The sequence below is a fragment of the Nannospalax galili genome, unplaced genomic scaffold (assembly GCF_000622305.1).
Source record: "Nannospalax galili isolate Female #2095 unplaced genomic scaffold, S.galili_v1.0 scaffold206, whole genome shotgun sequence".
In the NCBI taxonomy this organism is placed as follows: domain Eukaryota; kingdom Metazoa; phylum Chordata; class Mammalia; order Rodentia; family Spalacidae; genus Nannospalax; species Nannospalax galili.
The window spans coordinates 6,199,735-6,221,090 of record NW_008358101.1 but is presented as its reverse complement, the minus strand read 5'-3'; the positions used below and the strand labels follow the sequence as shown (position 1 = coordinate 6,221,090).

The 21,356-nt window shown below is 39.2% G+C and overlaps 1 protein-coding gene and 1 non-coding gene across 2 annotated transcripts in view; both read left to right on the top strand.

Moving 5' to 3' along the window:
* Col9a1 (collagen type IX alpha 1 chain) overlaps positions 1–21,356 on the top strand; it is a 94,209-nt gene that overhangs the window by 47,471 nt on the left and 25,382 nt on the right. Inside the window, exons 20-31 of the mRNA XM_008856332.2 lie at positions 1,589–1,642; positions 4,953–5,006; positions 7,491–7,544; positions 7,680–7,733; positions 7,862–7,915; positions 8,347–8,400; positions 9,514–9,558; positions 11,430–11,483; positions 11,576–11,629; positions 19,814–19,867; positions 20,498–20,569; positions 21,300–21,335. Coding sequence (XP_008854554.1) covers positions 1,589–1,642; positions 4,953–5,006; positions 7,491–7,544; positions 7,680–7,733; positions 7,862–7,915; positions 8,347–8,400; positions 9,514–9,558; positions 11,430–11,483; positions 11,576–11,629; positions 19,814–19,867; positions 20,498–20,569; positions 21,300–21,335 — 639 coding nt within the window. The remainder of the gene's footprint in view (positions 1–1,588; positions 1,643–4,952; positions 5,007–7,490; positions 7,545–7,679; positions 7,734–7,861; positions 7,916–8,346; positions 8,401–9,513; positions 9,559–11,429; positions 11,484–11,575; positions 11,630–19,813; positions 19,868–20,497; positions 20,570–21,299; positions 21,336–21,356) is intronic.
* Positions 9,192–9,260, top strand: LOC115068140. Its single transcript, XR_003847517.1, has one exon. It is a non-coding gene; the product is annotated as a small nucleolar RNA SNORD27 (small nucleolar RNA).

Sequence of the window (21,356 nt, the reverse complement as noted above, 5' to 3'; positions counted from 1 at the left end):
TATATATATATATCTTATTTAATATTTTTATTTTTTAAAAATGTGTCTGAGTGTATTGCCTGCATGCATGTAAGTACACCACATTTGTACAATGCTCCTGGAGGTCAGAAGAGAGCATCAGATCCCCTGGAACTGGAGTTACGGATAGTTATTAGCCACCATATGGGTGTTGTGAATTGAATTTGGGTCTTCTGCAAGAGTAGACAGTGCTCTTAACCACTGAACCATCTCTCCAACCCCCAAAATGTCATTCTTAAAGACCCACTGAACAAGATTTTGTAAACATTCTAAAAAGAATTTTTGTAGATTATTGATTTGTGTTGTGCAGCTAAATGGTCCACTGGAAAATATTGTTACTGTTTGCTGACCTCTTGGTGTCTGGGAGAGGGTATGTCAAAATGTTTCTGTAGAATTCACAGATTTTTAGTTCTTAAATATACGTGCACACTTACAAAGTAAGCACAGATTTATAAAAAGAAATTTCTTGGTATATTTATGTAAACTCTTCCCTTGAAGTAAGTCACCTGAAGAGCTTATACATGGGGTTTCCACATCACTACTCTTGATCTAAATAGTTTAAATTCTTTGTGTAGAAGTGTTGCCTTCAGAGTTAGTAAATAAGCTACACAAGAAAGAGCAGTTTAATCTGGTTTGGCCATATTTCACTTGAAAGCCTAAGTTGGTATCCCTTACTGGTTCATGTTTTACTTGGAATTTCAGACCCTTCCTGATACAGAGAATTTGTAACTAACCTAGATGAAGACTGGTCATGAACTTGGTCATCTCTTCCAAGTCCGAAGTTGAAGACAGTAGCCTAGAACCTCTTTATCTTAAGCCAATGTCAAGAGTTGGCGGATGTCTAAAAGTAGCTACTTTTCTATTGGAGAGCCCACTCACAGATATACCCTAGGGAGCATCCAAACTCACCCTTTACCAGGTTGTTTCTAGAAGAACCCTCCTGCTTTTGGACCAGAGAATCCCAAACAGGAAGACTTTTATTGAAAGGGGTCCTGTACAGCATACCCAATCCCTCATTTCTAAGCTTAGTCATGCCTATGCTTGTGATGAGTTTTACTGGTCCATGTTGGAATTCAGAAAGCTTTGGAGACAAGTGATTGACGAACAGCCCAGCTCCATTTCTGAGGCATAAAATTGGTTAAACCAGAATCCACTTCCTTCGATGGCATGGGTTGGTAGGTAAATATTACTTCTGGGATTAAAATAATGTTACTCTTAACAGACCACGAAGGGGGTAGAAGTGGCAGTGTGAATTCTGCTTGTGAGTTAAATATATCAAGTACGTTATCACAATCTCTCTTATGATATTTACATTTTCTGACATCAATAACTGTGTCAAGTTCAAGTTTGCATAGGGTTAAGTCTTTTGAATTTTACAAAAGGGTTTGACCATCAAGATTCTTCTCGTACTTTTCTTTCTCAACTAGAAACATGTCTATGTTATGTCACTGCTTCTTAGTCTTGCCTTTCATTATAATAGTAAACTCCTTTTGAATCAGTTTCTGAGACAGGATCTTTAGTAAATGTGCACTTGAACTGAAATGATTCACTGTCGGTTTTTCTTTTCTAGGGAGCTCAGGGTCTGAGAGGCATCACTGGCATTGTTGGAGACAAAGGAGAAAAGGTGAGATGGCAATGATAATGTTATATAGAAACCAGTTACATATTTACAACTTTGGCCATTTTAAAACAGCATTTTATCTTTGGTAACGTCTTTTTCATTATGTTTTATGGATTAGGTCCTCACATTTTGTTGTAAGTACAGATAATGGTACAGGTGGCAGAAATGAGCAATTTGTATGATGCTTGTCATAATGTAGTTGCTTGGTATCCATGGACATTTTGTTGTTTCAGAACCCTTATCCTTACCTAGGATACACAAACCTGATGTTCAAGTCTTTTCTATAAAATGGAGTGCTATTTGTGTATAACCTTGGAGCATCCTCCTAATCCTTTAAACCGTCTGTAGGTTACTTTTAATATCTAATATAATGTAAGTTAGGTAAATAGTGCATAAAGAAAAATGTGTGTAATATTTAGTACAGAAGCATTTTCTTCCAAATATTTTTGGTGGACTCCATGGATAAAGAACACATAGATATGGAAGAGCACTGCATTTGTCTTGAGTAAATCAGAGTAAGTGGGGATGTAATAGTTTATCTCTTCATTAGTGCTAGTACTTTGCACTACTTACATTGATACATGCTGGTAGTGCTTCTGATGTAGCAAGGCAAAGACAGGGGAAGATGGAAAGAGTTATAAGGGAAAGAATAATACCTTTTAAGGTCTTAAGGCTATGTTGGGTACCCTGGAAATTTAGCCTTTCCCTAAATAGGGGTCATACAGTTGTGACCACAGTACACCCTCCTGTCCTTAGGCAAGGACAGCTTTTCCATCGCAAGGTATCTGTAAGCTACTAAGATGGTTTGGAGAAGAGTAAGCCTGCACTAAATTTGTTAATTAGAGAGACAAATAAGTAGATAATGCAAGCAAGGAAGACATAAATTCTAAGGCAGGTGTTATGAGGAATTTTCAGACAAAGCAATGGCTTAATCTTGATATGAGATCTGGGAAGCTCAAGAAGATGACATAAGAAAGTTGTGGGGCTTAGAATGATGGTGATGAAGAATGGAGGGAGGTGATGCTTGGTGGAGTAACTATCCTAAGGAAAACCCCTGGAAGCTGTTCACAGTATTCTTAAGAATATTTTTTCTTGGGATATGTATCTATAGGGTTTGTTAAATTTCTCCATCAGAAAACTGTTACTGCTTCTTAGAAAGTATATTTGGAAATCTATAGTTTGTAGACTGTAGGATATTAAAAAAAAAAGTCTTTGGTCACTCTGCTTTGGAGCCTGGCCTCACAGTCCTCAGAGACACTGAAGCTCATTTGTATGAGTTCTGCACAGCAGCAAATTTCACTGCTGATGCTCACTACATTCAGTTAGGAGATGTACATTCTGTGAATTGAGGGTCTGGCTTGTCAACCGTGTTTTCTTTCAATTTCAAGGTTTTTTTTTTTTTGCTTTATCTCTTCTGGGTATTTTTTTTTTCTGGCTGCTTTCTTTTTCCATCTCCTCTAAAATATTTTCCTTTTTTTTTTTTTAAAGACACTATATTTTAAATACATTAGAGTCCTGTGTATTTCTACAGCCATGTTACTTTAAGTAACATTCTGTATGTATATCTTTGCTATTAAGTCATAAAGCCCATTTATTTCTATACGACTGACACCCAGACCATCACTTTTTTTGGATTTAAGTCATCCCATAAAATATATGACCTCTCTCTTTGAAATCAATTACTGTTCTTCATATGCACTTTATTTGACGCATTTTTCTATTTGATATTTTTCAAAATTTTTCATTTCCCTTGATTTCTGTCAAATTGCTTTAAAAAAACCTAGCTCTTCTTGTGAACACAGATGTGCAGTGGTTACCTAGTAACAGCAGTTTGGATCTGAGCTCACGCTGAACTGTAATAAGAGAGAGCACACTCGCGAGTGCATCAAAGCCATTTCTATAATGCAAAAGGCTGGGCTGCACTCTCTAATGCAAGGTGAATAATGAATTCAAGGTCTTTTCCAGGTCTTCTAAATTCTTTCTTCTCTGGTGAATGTGGAATACCTGTGCTGCGTTCTAGTTTTTGGGAATCAAAGAATTTCAGGGCTCTGTGGTTCCTCTGTTCCACAGTGTTTTTTTCTTTGCTTCTACTTGTGTCTGAACCTCCTATCAAAGGTTTTCTAATTTTTAATTCTTGCTGCAGATGAGGTCCATCTGGTTTTGCTGGCCCAGAATCTATCCTATGCTCTCTGACTGCTTTCCATTTGTTTATCATCTCCTCATTTCTGCCTGCTTTGTTAGAAGAGCCTCTTCACACCAATCCTGTGTTTTCCTATTTACTTTGTAGATGAGAAGAACATTTCAAGAGGGAGCTTGTATTTTGTCAAGGACTATATGTAGAGAGGACTAAAGATAATCTACTTTTTAAATTACTATTTTTATTTTATATGTAGGAGTGTACTGCCTGCATGTGAGTGTACCCCTGGAACTGGAGTTACGGATAGTGTGGGTGCTGGGAATAGAATCCAGGTCCTCTGCAAGAGTAATCAGTGCTCTCAATCTGAGCCATCTCTCCAGCCCCTCTCTATTTTTGTTTTAAAACCACATTTTGATTCTTATAGTGAAAATAAGCTACTATGTAGCTAAGTCACATATCACTTTCAAATGATCAGACTTCTAAAATTCCAGACAGTTCTTCCATTATTGCTTTGTAGGGTGGATCTGTTTGGAGGAAACACATTGATTGCTGTACATAAATAAAAGCAAACGTCAGTCCAGAGAGAGGAAGCCTAGGTTCGTCTAAGAACCCAACAGTTCACTCTTCTGAGTCATAAATGACCATCTGATTCTTTGTTTAATTAGATCAGGGGCAGAGGTGTCCAGAGTCTTAGAAGTCCTTCTCACAGTGGTGGCTTTGCAGAGTCTACTTTAGTTCGTCTTAACTTCACCTTAACCATGAATGAATTTCCACAGTTGTTCTGAGACTGCTGGATGGGGTGGGGGGAGGTATGAGGGATGACTGCCAAGCCTCTTTCAGTAGGTTTGCCAAGGTCTCTAAATAAATACCAGTGTTTTGAGTTGATGTCAGCAACCAAGAATCGACGTAGTGTTAGCTTGAAATATCCAAAATGGTATCAAAGATTGTCTTTATGTAATGTTGACATGATGTGATGCACACCAGTGCTTTCATGTCTGAAATAGCTATAGAATCGCCCCTCAGAATTCACTGATGAATACAGTATTTTTCAAACAAACAAACAAACAAACAAACAAACCCTTTCCTTCTGGCTGCTGTATTTCTTTAGAGAGATGGACATTTCCTTTAACACACATGACTGATCTGAGTTTTGTTTCTTTGTCTTATTTTTTGCAGGGTGCTCGGGGTTTAGATGGAGAACCTGGACCTCAGGGCATTCCTGGTGCAGCTGTGAGTGGTTTTCTTTTCCTCAAACCCACTGATAGATTTTTTTTTTAATGTTTCCCTTCCCTTTCCCTCCCCCTTCCTCTCTCCCTTCTCTTTTCCCCTTCTTCCCTTCCCACTCCCCCTCCTTTCCCCTCCCTCTCCCCTTCCCCTCCTCTCCCATTTCCTTCCTTTCCCTTCCTTCTGATAGAGTATCTTTCTATACAGCCCTGACTGACCTAGAACTCAATATGTAGACCTGGCTGGCCTCAGATTTCTAGTGGCCCTCTGTCTCTGCTTCTCACATGCTAGGATTACAGATGTAGAACTGCACTTAGCCAAAATAATTATTTCTAAGACTTTCCTCAGGCTTGTTCTGTTTTGCTCTGTATATGAGTATATGCAAGTACCTTGTGCGTGTGAAAAGTTGAAATGGAAAAACCGAAGGCAGATCTGGCAGCACAGACCTGTAACTGTAGGTACTCAAGAGCCTGAGGGAGGAGAATCACAAATTCAAAGCCTGACTGGGATACAGAGTGAGTTCAAGGCCAGTTTGAACTTGTCACAAAGTAAAAACTGAAAAGAGGACTGGGGACATGGCTCAGTGGCGGAGAGCTTTCCTAACATGCTCAAGGGCCTAGACTTAACCCCCAGCCTCAGTAAATCAATAAATGAAAGGAAAAATGGGGAAAGTTTTCATATTTATTTAAAACATACAGTCTTTCTGTTGGGCATAGATGACTATTCCTCTGGTTTGACTTCTTTTCTTATGGGATATGTCACATTGTCACCGATTTATGTATGCTTACCGTGTTTTCCTTTTGCTACTTGCCTTTTGCTTGTTGCTAGAAAACTTTGATTGACAGTGATGACCACATTTCTCATTCCTGGACATTTCTACTTTTTCTTCATTGATGGTTTCTTATCTCAGTTTTTTGTACTTTGACTACCATGTATACTTATATGATTATTGTGACTGCCTCAGGCCCATTTGCAGGCATATTGACAAAAAGTCCATTAGCACTCACAGATACCACATATAAAATAGAATCTCTCACTATCAAGGTCCCATGGAAAAGACAGATTGTAACTCAATTGCAAACTACAAGGTCAAATTCTTGAATAGGTGTAGAGGTAATTTACAGGGGAGGATCTAAGAAGAAGGGTGTTCTAGAAAGCCATTCTAGGAAAGTCAGCAAAGTACAGGAGGGGCCCCATGGTGATGATAGGATCAATACACTATCACAGGCTCTTGTTGTCTGAATGGAAAGTGTGTGTTGAGAAGATGACACTGAGTGGATCAAGTAGAAGCTCGTTATGGATGATAGATAATGCTCACCTGAGCCATGAACTGACTCACTAGCAAGAAGGAGCTAGCCAGGGTTTGGAGAAGTTCACAGTTCAAGAAACCCCGTGTTTAAGAAGCCATCCTCTCATCTATTTCCACATGTACCATATACCACCATCAAGTGTATTAGGCCATTATTATTGAAATGGGAATTTAAAAGCATTAAAATATTGGTGGTTAATCCATACCTCAGCCTGCCTCTACAGTCAGGATTACCTAATGTGATGTTGTTGCTTATAGCATGGAATTTAATCTCTTTCACATGTACATCCAGATGGCACAGATCATCGTGCATCTAAAATGAAAACAAAGACCATGCGACCCCAGTTGTCTTTATGACAATATCAATTACTAAGGCTATCTTTTTTTTTTTTGGTCTTTTTGAGATAGGGTCTCCCAGTAGCCCCAGCTGGCCTGGAACTCACTATGTAGACCAGGCTGGCCTCGACCTCACAGAAATCCACCTGCCTTTTCTGCCTTCCAGTGCTGGGATTAAAGGCATGTGCCACCATGCCTGCCTCTAAGGCTATCATTTTTACAAGAAGATTCAAAAAAATTTATTTTTACCTTTATTGTTATTTTATGTGTATGAGTGTTATGCCTGCATGTATGTAAGGACACCTATGTCATGAGGTACCTGCAGAGGCCAGAAGAGGGTGTTGGATCCCTGGAACTGGAGTTATAAATTGTTGCTAGCTGTCATGTGGATGCTGGGATTTGAACCCAGGTCCTCTGCAAGAACAGTCAGTGCTCTTAACCACTGAGCCGTCTCTTTAGCCCACAAGATTTTTGAACTGGGCATTTGTAATAGATCAAAGGGCTTGTAGAGAAAGAGCAAGAGTTGAGTAAGATGGATGATGCTTTTAACTTAAAATTTTATTTATTTATTTCTATTTTATGTGCATAAGTGTTTTGCCTATATCCATATAGTGCACCATGTTGTACAATGACCAGGGAAGCCAGAAAAGGGCATTAGAAACCCTGGAGCTGGAGTTGTGGATGGCCATGTGCATGCTGGGACCTGAACCCATGTTCTCTGCAAGACCAGCCAGTGCTTTTAATCACTGAGCGATCTTTCCAACCCCCTATGCTTTCTAAGCTTTCGAAGCCCACAAGAAAGTAATTTTTGCTTATTTTAACAAACTTCTATTTCTTTTATACAGGGTGATCAAGGGCAACGGGGACCTCCAGGAGAAGCAGGCCCCAAGGGAGACAGAGTGAGTTCAAATTAGTTAATCACTGCAAAACAGCCTGCTTGACAGTGTCATCTGTTGATTTTTCCTGTTTTGCATGTCTTAAGCATTGCAATCATTGAAAATGCCTTGTTTAGTTCTTTTGATTTTTTTCTACAGGGCCCTCAAGGTTCCAGAGGAATTTCTGGACCCCCTGGACCCAAAGGAGACACGGTATGTCCTGAACTGTAGTCTACCGTTCATACAGTGGTTACTGACTTGCGACGAAACTTCAGAAAATAATGTAGGAAATGAAATGTGGCTGTGTCTAAGAGACAGTGTGCTTCTTTGTGTGTCTTTAGGGCTTGCCGGGTGTAGATGGTCGAGACGGGATACCTGGAATGCCAGGAACAAAGGTAGCTGTGTGACTGGGTCCATGCCTGAGTGGAGATGTCTTACCCTGGCCAGCTGAGCACAGCATTTTTATTACATTGCCAGATTTAGTTAGCCAGGCCTCCCTCTTTTTTTCCATTTAATTCTTAAACCAAGAGTCAACTACAAAATTCTTATTAACATGGTAAGCTTGTAAAAAAAAATTGTAAGTTTGTTTGCTTGCTTTAGGAACTCGGTAAAAGGGCCCCATTGATGAAAATAGACTGAAGGAAATTGTGTGTTTGAATTTGTGTGTTATGTCCTACCTACCACCTATCCTGAGTTAAATAATATTTTTAAAATGCAACTGAGGTTAGCTATTGGGAAAAATCTTTTACCTGAAAGGTCTTCAATCCTTTAAAGGAATAGAGCAGTTCATAAAGGTCCAATTCAGTGATTAAAAACTTATTTTCAGGGTGAAGTTGGGAAACCGGGACTTCCTGGTGATGTGGGATTACAGGGGTTGCCGGTATGTATTAATATTTGATTGATTAAATATTCATTGTCTTATATACATGATATGTAAGATGAATTTGGAAGGTGAGATATGTTACATAATTTGGTAAGTTCAAAGGAAAATATGACTTATTTTTATTTTTTCAGTTTTAACGTTTACGTTTTTGGGCTTTTTTCTGTGACTAGCTGGTAACTTCTTTAATAAGCATAAAAAGAAAGCTTTGGTTTTATGATTTAGATCACCTTCTGTTTGTTGTCGTCTTTCCTTATGTAACCCAGAGCAAGGAGCTGCTTCTGTGACTTTGTACTATTTTTTCAGCTGTGGAGTTCCTGTTAGCAGGGCTGAGCCATAAGGCGATTGAGAGAATTCTCAGGGATATTGTGAGAAAGCTTACTAGTTTGGGATTATGTGGGATTTTGAAGCATTAGAATTGATACTTCCCTGCATTGGTGTGGTTGGAAAGTCATGTGATGATATTGTATGTATTTCTGAGTCTTTGAAGGTAAATCTTCCAGTAACACAGATTTGACAATTTGTTATTACCAACTTTGTTTGGTAATACCAGGAACTGACTTTCAATCTGTTATGACATCTGGCACTTTGTAAGCATTCATAGAATACTGGGACTCCCGAGACCAAAATGCAGAATTTTATTATCTGTATATGAAGCAATGTTATATCCCATAGTATCTGTCCTGCCCATAAGATCTCCTGTTGATGTGAAGAATGCTATGGACTCTAGTTTGAAAGGTCATCCTGAAAAATGACTTTAGCTTATAAGTTTCCTTTAAGTGTTCAACCTACTTCTGGATGAGCGTAAAATGACAAGCATATGGCTGAATTGCGGTGATTATCATCTTACTACTGAGAAGTGGTGGTGGGTGGAGGGGAAGAGTGTTCAACCTTAACAAGTAAGATACAGTAAAGCAATGTCCTGCACACAGTGAGTGGTTCTATCACTAACTGGTCTGGGAACCAGGAAGCATTTCCTTCACACTGCCTTTGAGGTTGGCATGATCCCTTTTGCCTCTTGGCAGATGGTGATATCAGGAACTGAGTGAGTGTGATGTCCAATGGATGCTTAAATGAGGTGGTTAATTTCAGAATCTGTGTGTATTCTTTTAGGGTGTGCCTGGCATTCCTGGTGCAAAAGGTGTTGCTGGTGAAATGGTAAAATATAAATTTTCAATTAATATTTTTCTTTATCCATCTGTGAATTTATTTTTGTTATAATTTTTATATGCCTACCATGAATTTTATTTTATATTTGGCCCCCAGGAGAAATAAAAAGTAAAGCTTTAAAACTTCATATGCTAATCTGTTTCCCAGCTCCAGAAAGTTGCTGATTAGACTTTCTTTGTGAAAATGTCATCCTTTGGTATTATAAAACAGAGACAATTTTATGGTTCCTTACTATTTAAAATAAGGAATATATTATTAAGCCATAGAACTTATGTCAGCTTATATTCTATATTGAATTAAAGTACAAGTCATTAGAAACAATAGGTGAAAAAAACAAAGATATAAAACATACCTTTATTTTAGAATAAAAATAGGAAAAACATGACATGGTAGAAGTTGGGGCTGGGGAGATGTCTCAGTTGGTAAAGTGCTTGCCTTGCTAGTGTGAGGACCTTAGTTTGATCCTCAGGACCCCTACAAAAATGTCAGATGTTGTGGCACTTGCTAGGGAGGCAGAGATAGGCAAATACCTGGTGTTCACTGGACAGCTGGCCTTGCTTGTTTGGTGAACTCCAGGACAGTGAGAGACCCTGCCTAAAAAAAAGAAAGAAAAGCCAGGCGTGGTGGCGCACACCTTTAATCCCAGCATTCGGGATTAAAGGCAGAGGCGGGTGGATCGTTGTGAATTCAAGGCCAGCCTGGTCTACATAGTGAGTTCAGGTCAGCTGGGACTACAGGGAGACCCTGTCTCAAAAAGACAATAAAAAAAAAAGATAGTGCTTGAGGAATATGTCGGAAGGTGTCCTCTGGCCTCCATGCACTTAAACACAAGTGCACTCAACCAACACATATATGCATTCATACCACACACAGTGCACTAGCACATGAACACACACACACACACACACACACACACACACACACACACAGAGTAAAGTAGAAATGAGTCACTGCTTTTAGAGGATGAGGGCTCATCACTCCAATCATAGTGCTCCACAGCACCTTAAGCAGGGCTAGTACCTAAGAAGCTTATGTGGAGAAGATGATGCAGGAGAGATCTCCAATGTGTTTTCCTGGAACTTGCCAGCAGGGTTTTATCAATAGTCATGCTCTGCTTTCCACATGCTGATTTAATTCTTGCAACTTTTAATCCTGTCAATATGAGACCAAAGGACTCACAGGAGTATATGGGAAGTGGTAAAGAAAAGATGTATAATCAATATCACAAAGAAAGAATGATCTTCAAGTTGAAGGAGATTCTTTTAAATAAAAGCTAAAGACTTTTTGAGGGGTAGGGGACATTTGGTCTTTAATACATTCTTGAACTAATCTAAAAGACTTTGATATATTCACCAAGAAAGATAGACTGAGGAGACAGCTCAGTTGGTAAAGTACTTGCCTAGTAATCATGAGGACACAGGATTGATCCCCAGAATTTCTGTAAAAGACCAGGTATGGTGGTGCATGCCTGTAACCCCAGAAAGCTTTGTCTATGTCATGAGTTCCAGGCCAATGACACCCTGTCTCAAAAAAAAAAAAAAGAAAAAAGGGTGATTGCTGCTTGAGGAATGATACCCTATATTTTTAATTTATGTTCTCTCTCTCTCTCTCTCTCTCTCTCTCTCTATATATATATATATATATATATATATATATATATATATGTGCACAAACATGAATAGGTGTGTGCACAAACACACATACAGAAAGAGATTGAGCATCCTCCCAAATTCTCAATGTGAAACCAGGGGATTGATGCTATTGTGCTATTTAAATATAAACAATACCTAGGTGGGTGAGGCAGGCTGGCCATCATGCTTACAGCCTGAATCACTCTCAGTGTTACATTTTATCTTCAGGGTAACACAGGAGCTCCAGGGAAGCCTGGCCAGTTGGGAAATTCAGGCAAACCGGTAAGATTGCACGTAACTTTTCCATCAACTACAATCTGCTATTACCAGGGGATGTTAATTAACTTTTTCTCTGCCTGGCTTCCTTATAACAGGGTCAACAGGGGCCTCCAGGAGAGATGGGACCTCGAGGACCCAGGGGGCTCCCTGTGAGTACTTTTCTCTAGTACTTTCTCCAAGTTTCCTTTGGGGACTCCCCTGGGTGTTCTTCTATTCACTCATGGATGCATGTAACTGGTATTTTTTTTTTTTTTTTTTTTTTTTTTTTTTTTTTTTTTTTTTTTAATGTTTGAGCATGTGCTGGTCCAGTCAACAAAATGGGCATACTATTTTCTATATGCACTTTATATCTGTTTTTCACAAAATGTCAACAAAAAATGGAGTGCTTAAAAGAAACATAATGGCCCTTTTGCTTTTATCTTGTGTTGAAAGTATTTTAGTGTGATTAAAAAGCTTTATTAAGATATAATTCAATGGGGCTGGAGAGACAGTTCACCAGATAAGCACACTGGCTACTCCTACAGAAGACTCAAGTTTGGTTCCCTGAACCCTCTTGGAGGCTAACAATGGTCCTTAACTCCAGTTCCAGGGGATCTGACGCCCTCTTCTGACCTCTATGAATATTGTACAACATGAGTGCACTTACATACATGCAGGCAATACACTCATACACATAAAATAAAAATAATAAGTGTAATATTTATTAATATGATATAACTAAAAAATTGGGCATGGTAGCACATGTGTTTAATTCCAAGATGCAGAGGCAGGCAGATCTCTGTGAGATGGAGGCCAGCCAGATGTACATAGCAAGTTACAGGCCAGCTGTGGTTACATAGAAACCCTGTCTCAAACAAAAAACAAAGAACAAGTAAAACCACCCCCAAAGAGATATAATTCACATACTATAAAAACCACCTATTTAATGTGCATAATTAATTTATTTATTTATTAGAATAGTCACAAAATTGTGCAAACATCACGGCAATTAGTTTTAGAATGTTTTCATTTTCCAGTAAAGAAACCCTGTGCACTAAATATTTCCGCCCAGTCCATTGAGCTCTGTGCAACCCCACATCCCCTCTGCGTCCCTATAGGTTTTCTGATTCTGAAAATTCTATATGAAGGATTCATGCAATATGACTTCTCTCAGTTAGTGAAATGTCTCAACAGTCAGCTGTTCTCTAGCAGATCTAAATATTTCATTTCTGTTTATTGCTAAAGAACAGTTAGTTGTATGGATTAATTGCCTGAATAGATCACCTCTCTTTCACCTGGTACAGGCGTTTGGATTGCCTCTGGTTTGGGACCATTGTGAATAATACTTTATGAACATCTGTGTATATACATTTTTGTATGGAAGTATGTTTTCATACTCTTGAGTCCATATGAAGGAGCAGCTCTACATTTAACCTTTTGAGAAGCTTCCAGTATAAATCTGAAATTCTTTAAGTATAAACCTGTGCACTCACCTATCTATTTTACAGACAATACAGCAATGTATAGTTTTATACTAGATACACTGTAATCCTTAGAGTGAAACTGTTTGGCAGGTTTAACATTGTGCACTTCAGTGTGATGTTACAAAATCTCTCCAGTCAGTTTCAGTTCTTATTCAGTAGGCTGGATAACAAAAACAAACAAACAAACAAACCACAAACACTGCAGGTAAGAGAACATAGAAACATCTCCAAATATCATGTTTGCTTCTTCTAAAGCACCCTTGACCATAGTGAATGAGTGTTTTCATGCCTGAGAAAAGTGTTGGCTGCTGTCATGCAGCGAGAGAGTGGAGTTTTCTCTTTCTTATATCTGTCTGTAACTGACCTCTACCAGGTTCCTCAGCAGCCATAGAAACCCAGTTCCTGCTCCTAATCATGCTCCTTGCTCACTTCTTATTAGTTTCTTCCGTTTGCCTGAAGCCTGTGTATTTCTAACCAAAATATGTTCCACAAATTAACTGTCAAGGTGTTGAGGTTAAAACCAGATCACATTTCTTGAGCAGTAAAAACTCCATGACTGACCCAGGGAGATGTGGAAGTGTCAGGGAGATAGAACATTGTGAGTTTTTACTGTTGTAGCCGTTATTCACTTTTTGAGCAAAAAGCTGCATTTAGTTGAATGACTATTGACTGAGCACCTATTGTGTACCAGGAGGATACACTGAACACACACACACACACACACACACACACACACACACACACACTCAAGAATCATATGTTCCCACCCCTTTCTAATGTTCCATCTCTGATTCTTCATTGCTTTGTATCCTTTACACTTAACTGGTGAGCATTCTGTGTGTGTGTGTGTGTGTGTGTGTGTGTGTGTGTGTATACGTGCCTGTCTGTCTATCTGTCTGTCTATCTGAATTCTTCTCCTGTCACGGAGGCTCAAAATATTGTTATTCTTCCATCCCATTTCCTGCCTGTAGCAGGACATGTTGATGCTGTCTTCTTTTAAGGATCTCTTACATTGACTGAATGTTCTGTTCCTACTTTTTATGTCACCCTGGCTCAGCTTAACTCCTGCTGCTTGGGTTATTGCAGTGATCCACTATTTGATCTATCAACTCCAGTCTTTCCTTCCTCTACCAATGTGTCTCCACAGGACACCACTGATATTTTGACTGAGCCACTTCCTTGTTCTCTAGGACTCTTGCACATCTTATGGTATCTCACACCCATGACTCTAGAGTACCAGGGTACTCACCACAGTTGTTGAGACAAACGAAAGTGTCAAACACAATTCCAAAGGCCCCGAGAAATGGCATTGCCTCCAGTCTGCACACACCACCATATTAGTCTTTCCACAGTACAATTTCATCCTAACTTTTCCTCTCCATTTAAAAATCTTTCAATGGATTTATACTGATGAGAAACACTGAAATCTGAAACTGTTTGACAACCTCCTAGCTTTACTTCTTATTTTCTTCACATGCTCGTGTGTCTGGTGTGCATGTATGCGTATGGGTATTCACATGTGTGTGGGCACGTGTGTGTGTGCTCATGCACATGCATGCATGTACATGTAGAGGTCCAAGGTGGATGTCGGGAGTCTCTTAATTGCTCCCCACATTGTTCACTGAGGCAGAGTCTCTCAAGTGAACCCAGAGCTTGCTGACAGCTCAAGGCTGGTGAGCCAGCTTGCACCAGGGATTCTCTATCTCCATTTGTGGATGACTGAAATCGTAGGTAGGCATTTTCCCAGAGTTTGGGGGATCCTAACTCCATTCTTTATGCTTGCAAGCATGAACCCCACGGCCCCAGGCCTCACTGCTCATTTCTACTTTGCTTAGACCCCCTGTTCTGGTCAGACCAGTCCATGCAAATCCCTCAGTGCTCTGGGTACCTCTTAGGCCACTTGTTTTCCTTTACATCGAGCTCTACATCCATATGGCTCTTTTCTATTTCTCTGACCCTGACTATTTCTATTCCTTTGACTTTTTTGTGCCCCTTGCTCTGGTGACTGCAGGAAGCCCATGATGTATCTGATTTACCTGTGTTCCTTCCATCCCTTTACTTAGGACTGCCCATAAGGTAGTACTCAATAAATGTTTCTTAAACTGAATTGGAGGCATAATAAATTCTACTAGGCTGCTTTCATTGGTAATAACTGACTTCTCACCTACTATAAATTTTTCAGAAAAATGTCATGATAAGTTATAAATATTATAGTTCTGGAACAATGTTTTAACACCAGATCTAATTACTGGAGGATGCATTTATTCTTTCATCTTACATCATTTAATTCAGTTTTGTAGCTAGAGTCACACATTTCCATGTCTGCCTCACAAGTTTGATCAATTTTTTTTCCTGCAAATCTCAAAGCACGTGCAGGAGGAGAGTTGAGACCATGTCTAATGTTTCCAAGATACATACCTTTGAAGTGCATTTTTTGTTAAGTTGACTGCAAAAAGCATTAGTATATATATGTTTGAGCCTCTAGTGATTTCCTGGGGTACCTCTCTCTAGCACATGCCATGTTCCAGTTTTCTCCATTCCATTTTCCAGCTTGGCTTATATTTGGTCTGCACAGCTCTTAATTCAGAGCTGGCAAACAGCCTGGCTTCTGAGGCTTGCTACTACAGGCTAGTGGAGGCTGGCCAGCCTCCTTCTAGGCTTCTTAGAGCTTTCCTTGTCTTTGGCTGTTTGCTCTGCCCTCTGGCTTTGCCTGGGGCATACACCACGCTGACTCTCCTACTTCTGACTCATGTGCTTCTCCTGTACTTCTCTCGGAGACCCTCACCTCACCCCAACACAACAGCCTCAGACAGAGTGGTCTCCATATGGGGACCGTAAGGTGTGTTGCTGAATATCCAAAGCCGCACCACTATACTTGCCAGCCCCTGGCAATGACTGGTGAAGATGACATGTGTCATGCTAAGAGTTTAGACAGATTTTTTTTTCTCTGCCTATGTATGAAGGAATATTTAAATGTATATGAGATAAAAACAGCTATATAACATCATAAAATTGAATTTTTTAAAAAATAGCCTTGTAGCCAGGAGTTGTGGTACACATCTTTAATCCTAGCACTTGGGAGGCAGAGGCAGGCAGATTTCTGTGAGAGCAATGCCAGCCTGGTCTACATAGTAAGTTCTAGGCCAGCTGTAGCTATAAGGAGACCCTGTCTCAAAAAAGACCAAAAAAAAAAAAAAAAATCTCTGTAGCAAATCTAAAAGTCGTCATTATGATAGGACTCATATGATCTCTTGCTAATATAAAAATAGATTAATTAAACTAACAGTCTAGATAAATCATAACTGCTGTCATGTGTTAAATCAGTGCCCCCTTTGCTGGAGAGAGGCACTTAGTATACAGAAAAGCCTGAATATAATCGTGTATAATTTCTCGCTTCTACAATATACCAAGCATGCACTAAAGTTGGTATTCAGTCTTCAGCTTCTTATCATTTTGGGTAATTTGAGAAATATGGGAAATACGATAGTCATTACAAACTAAAGCATGATGAAATAGCATCTGTTATTTTGGAAAATAAATCTGGTAACATTTAATCTATAATTAAATTTTCCCATTTTTCGGGTAATCTTTTAAAAGTCTAATAGTTTCATTTAAAAGGGAAAAACTTCAACTTGAATAATTTTTTTCAACGTATTTACAGAAATGATTTTGAAAAAGTAGCATCTAGAACTTCTGTATTAAAAAAGTATCTGCTTGATAATCAGTGATGTTTATAGAAATTGGAGACCTGAGGCTTTAGGACTTAGTCTCTAAGCAACTTACGCTTTTAAAGAAAGTTAGGGTGTTGAAGAGGTGGCTCAGAGGGTACAGCACTTGCTCTGCAAGTTTGACAACCTGAGTTCAATCCCCAGGACCCACATGGTGGGTGTCACCTCCCTTAACAAATAAATAAGTGTAATAAACAATTTAAAAAATCTGCTTAGGGAACTTGAAAGACAAAGAATATTTAATTATTTGTTTAAGAAACACAATTTTGTTCTTTAGTAATTAATAACAATAATAACTAGTACTTCTAGATTGCATCCTATGACCTGGTCACTGGTCTGATTTATGTATATTGTTGCTTACCTGAAGGTATCAGCCATGCATGAAGAGTCCAGCGTTGAGCTTGGCAGTGGGGCTCGGTGTCCACGTCTCTGTCTGTACTCTCATGCCCCATAGCTTGAGCCATAACAGCCATGGTAGCATCGTTTTCAGTTCAAGTTTGTTTCTCAAAGTCTCTTGGTATAAGACACTTAGTAGTTTTTAAATTTAAGATATATAGAACTTTCAATCTTAAGCTTTTATCAAAGCCTAAGTAAAGTTGGTAAAGACAAACACACAAACTTAAAGTAATTCCAGGGTGTTACTCGAGACTTACAGAATTAGAATCAGAGGTGAAGAGAACTGAATAAAAATAAGGGGCGGTGAGTGACATGCTGCAAAACACCAGAGCAGCACTTTAAAGGACTCAGAGAGGCACATGCATAGCCATGGCTGGGACAGATGCTCTGCATCTTCTCTAAAGCCCCGATTGACTTCTTAAGAGGCATGCTTTGGCAGATGGGTCTGAATTTGTCAGAGATGTATGTAGAAATACAGAATACCCAAGAGAATCATAGAGCCTTTTCTTATGGTCCACATTTTTACTGGAAAATTGTCTTTATTCTGATTCCTTGTGATTCTCTTGCTATAAATGGAAACTTACTTGTCACGGGGTGTGTGAATACCAGCCGCTGGGAAGAATAGCCGTTTTAGTACCCTCTCGTTCATCCCTGAGAGTGGTGATCTCTATGCTGCCAGAGCATGATGGTCTTATCATTTATTTAGCACACTTGTGGTTGTTAGTGCCTTGCTTAATTACTCCCATTAAAAGTAATTAAATCATCATTAATTTTGATAAGGGTGCATAAGATTTATTTATTTAGAAGTCAGTACTTGAGACTCTGTTGGGATCTCCACTTTTTTCTGATGTTTAGTTTTCCTCACCGATGACTATTGGTATTTGTGAATTGAACTCATGTTAGACCAATGGCATTAAGGGTGCCCAACATGATGCAGCTGAGGACTGTTTGAAATGCCTGTGGAGCACATATACTGAAGGGAAGCTGTCGTGAACCTGGAAGTTTTAGGCCAAATGAATGGAACAGAAGCCAGCCTTTATTTTTCTACAATTTATAACAAACATTTCCTTTGACAATTTCATACATGTGTATAATGTTTTCTGACCTACTTCCCAACACATCTCCCTCTCATTTTTATGTCTTTTTGTTTTGTTTTTCTTCGGTGACCCAGTGAGTTTAACCAGGGTCATCCATGTGCACATGGGTGTGAAGCTATCCCCTGGAGCATGGGGAACTTGCCAGTGGAGACACCATTAAAGACAGCCACTGCTCTCCTTTAACATCAATCTGTAGCCAAGAATTTCCCAGAGAGAGGTGGAGCCCATGAGACAGTGGCTGTCTGAGGATGAGCCAGAAGTCAGTCTTTACAGAGGGATAGAAAAACCTTTTGTAGTGCTTGCTTTTCACCTAGATTTATATCTTTCCAGCATCCATCCCAACAGAACACTGACTCTAGTTTCCAAGTTCTTGTGAGAGTTAAAGACCAGTGTATTATCCTAAGTGTTCATACCTGACAGGTTGTTAATTTAAAAATTATTGGAAAGTATTTAAGCATATTTAGTTTAAATCATCCATACATATATAAAATGACTACCATGAAATTATAGACCAGAGCCAGAGGCTGTTTTAACATGACAATCTTTAGGGAGATTGGAAATTTAGAAGGTTTACAGGCCACGACACCTGGTTCATCTTAAAGGTGAATGAATAACATATAGGCCAGAACAGTATGTCTTACCAGAAGCATTTATTAGTATTAATTTCTAAAACGGAGCTGCTATATCGTTTTAAAGAAAAATTAACTTAAACGATTTCTTTCAGTTTTATGGTACGCCTGGAAGGAGATGATTGTTTATCTAAAGGATCAACAGTTCTCAGTTCAGTTGAGCATAATGTTAAATACAAAATAGGCTTTTATCAGATTGCATGAAACTGTATGAAGTTCCCAAGAAAAGAAGTTGAAGACATCATGCATGGATTCTCCTATATTTTTTCTTTAAAGTTTAGGGTTTCAAATAGAAATGTGAAGAGGTAGATTTCAAATAAAAAATTGAAATTGGCCCACAAAATAAAATTAGCATCGCCGTAAGCATATCTTCATAGCGAATCACACTTTTCCCAAAGTCTTTAATTCTATAAGACACATTTAGACCTAGATGAGTGAAACAAGAAATTTTTATCTCAGAAAGTTTCTAAATTTCTCCCATCTGTGTCTTCTTGAAATTATAGTAGTAACTTAAAGTAAATATCTCTGACTTGTGTGTCTGTGTGTGTGTGTGTGTGTGTGTGTGTTTTGAGGTAAGAGATCGATTTCCAGGTCCTACTGTAAAATATTCCATGGGCCTGAAAGTTTACCTTGTATCACAAACACTGAAAGTATGTCATGTAACACCTCAACAATGGAGCATCTGAGTGTGGGGGTAAAACATGTATATGAAGAGCCATAATATAAATTCAAATGTGACTTACACATCGAAAATGACTGTCATGCATGTGCATGTATCAGATATTTCCAGTGGCCTGTCATACAATGAGCAGCATTAGAGAGGTCAATGAACAAGGAGCACTGATAAGTATAGGCACTTTATAGGGGGGCTGTGCCTTCAGTTGAAGGGAGGGGAGAATATTTTGGTGGCTTTTGTATTTTAACAAAAACCTGAGTAGAATGTTATTTTCTTTACATAATAAGTAAGCATTTGATTCTAGCTTAAGTATCTTGCTGACAATGATGCTGTTGTTTTCACAGGGCAGTAGAGGGGAAATAGGACCAGCAGGATCCCCAGGCATACCGGGTAAACTGGTAAGTGATGCTTCCAATCCCTACATGTTTGCTTTGTGCAAAGCAGAATAGAGTTTTAAAAATTGGCAAGCAGAGAAAACCAATTTGCAAAAGGTCATTTCATCAGCTGTATTTGATTTCTGTTAGGTGAGTGTGTGAAAATATAAATGTGGAATTTCAAATTATATCTAGGATCTCCTCCAAGGGTATTTTGATCAGTGTGGTCTGTAGTATGCATTTGAAATCTAGGAGGGACACGAAGCAACACCACACTTGGAAGGAGCGTTACATTTGGCGGCTGCTTGTTCTTGGAATGGAAGAGAACTGTGAATGAATGCTTCTTTTGCCTCTTGCATAGATCCTGTTTACACAGCAGGAGCAGCAGCAGCATGCTGCAGGGACTTCACTGAAAGTGTCCACTGTTGCAGAGCTGAGCAAAGGGAATTCAGAACTTCAGAGGTGGGATGAAGGGTGGGAGGCCACTGGTCCCTCTTCTCCTGGGAGTGCAGGAAAGACGGACACCGCAGCAGCAGCAATAAACCAAATATGCACTTATTTTAGACATGCAGTAACACACCCAAGGCCCTGTCTGGCCTGTGGTCTTTTAGTATTGCAGACACAGTGACTCTGGAGATTCTGTTTGTTTTCCAGGGACCTCTTGGTAGCCCTGGCCTCCCTGGCATGCCTGGCCCCCCTGGACTTCCTGGATTGAAAGGTGATAGGGTAAGTATCCTGTACTCTGCACAATTCCTTTTCTGGAATGAAGATTTATGTTAAACTGGAGGAATCCAGCTTGATTTTGCCCAATAAAGATTTTTTTCTTGTGTTTATCATGAAGAAATACCATTCTAAGTATGTTAAATTGCTGACAGTTTAAGATAAAAAAAAAAGTCCAATAACTTACCAGAAGAGAGAAAAGTAAAACACAGTTGCAATCATAGTTTTTATTTAGTTCTAAATTGATATTCCTATTGGTGAAAGTTCACATGGATGCAAACAGAAAATACCCCGTTACTAGAGATTTTTAAAAAATTTTATTTATTATTTTTATTTTATGTGTATGCGTGTATTACCTGCATGTATGTAAGTGCACCCATGTTGTGCAATGCCCGCAGAGGTTAGAAGAGGCTGTTGGATCCCCTGGAACTGGAGTTATGGACAGTTTGTTAGCTGCCATGTGGGTGCTGGGATTCGAACCTGGGTCTTCTGCAAGAACAGTGTTCTTAACCACTGAGCCATCTCTCCAACCTCCAGTTACTAGAGATTCTTGAAACAATTGTTGGTTTCTCCAGGTCTCCCCTGATCCTTATTCAGTGAGAAGACATGGGGAGGTTTTCTCCCATCTGACAATATCCATCAGCTGTTTAGAGGATGTTGATTCATCTGAGATTATAAATACAACTAAAAATAAAAACAAAAGTACTGAAAGAGTGTTGCATTTTTTTCACTGTAGGGTGTATTCGGTGAACCAGGTCCAAAGGGTGAACAGGTAAGTTGTGTGTTTGGCTAG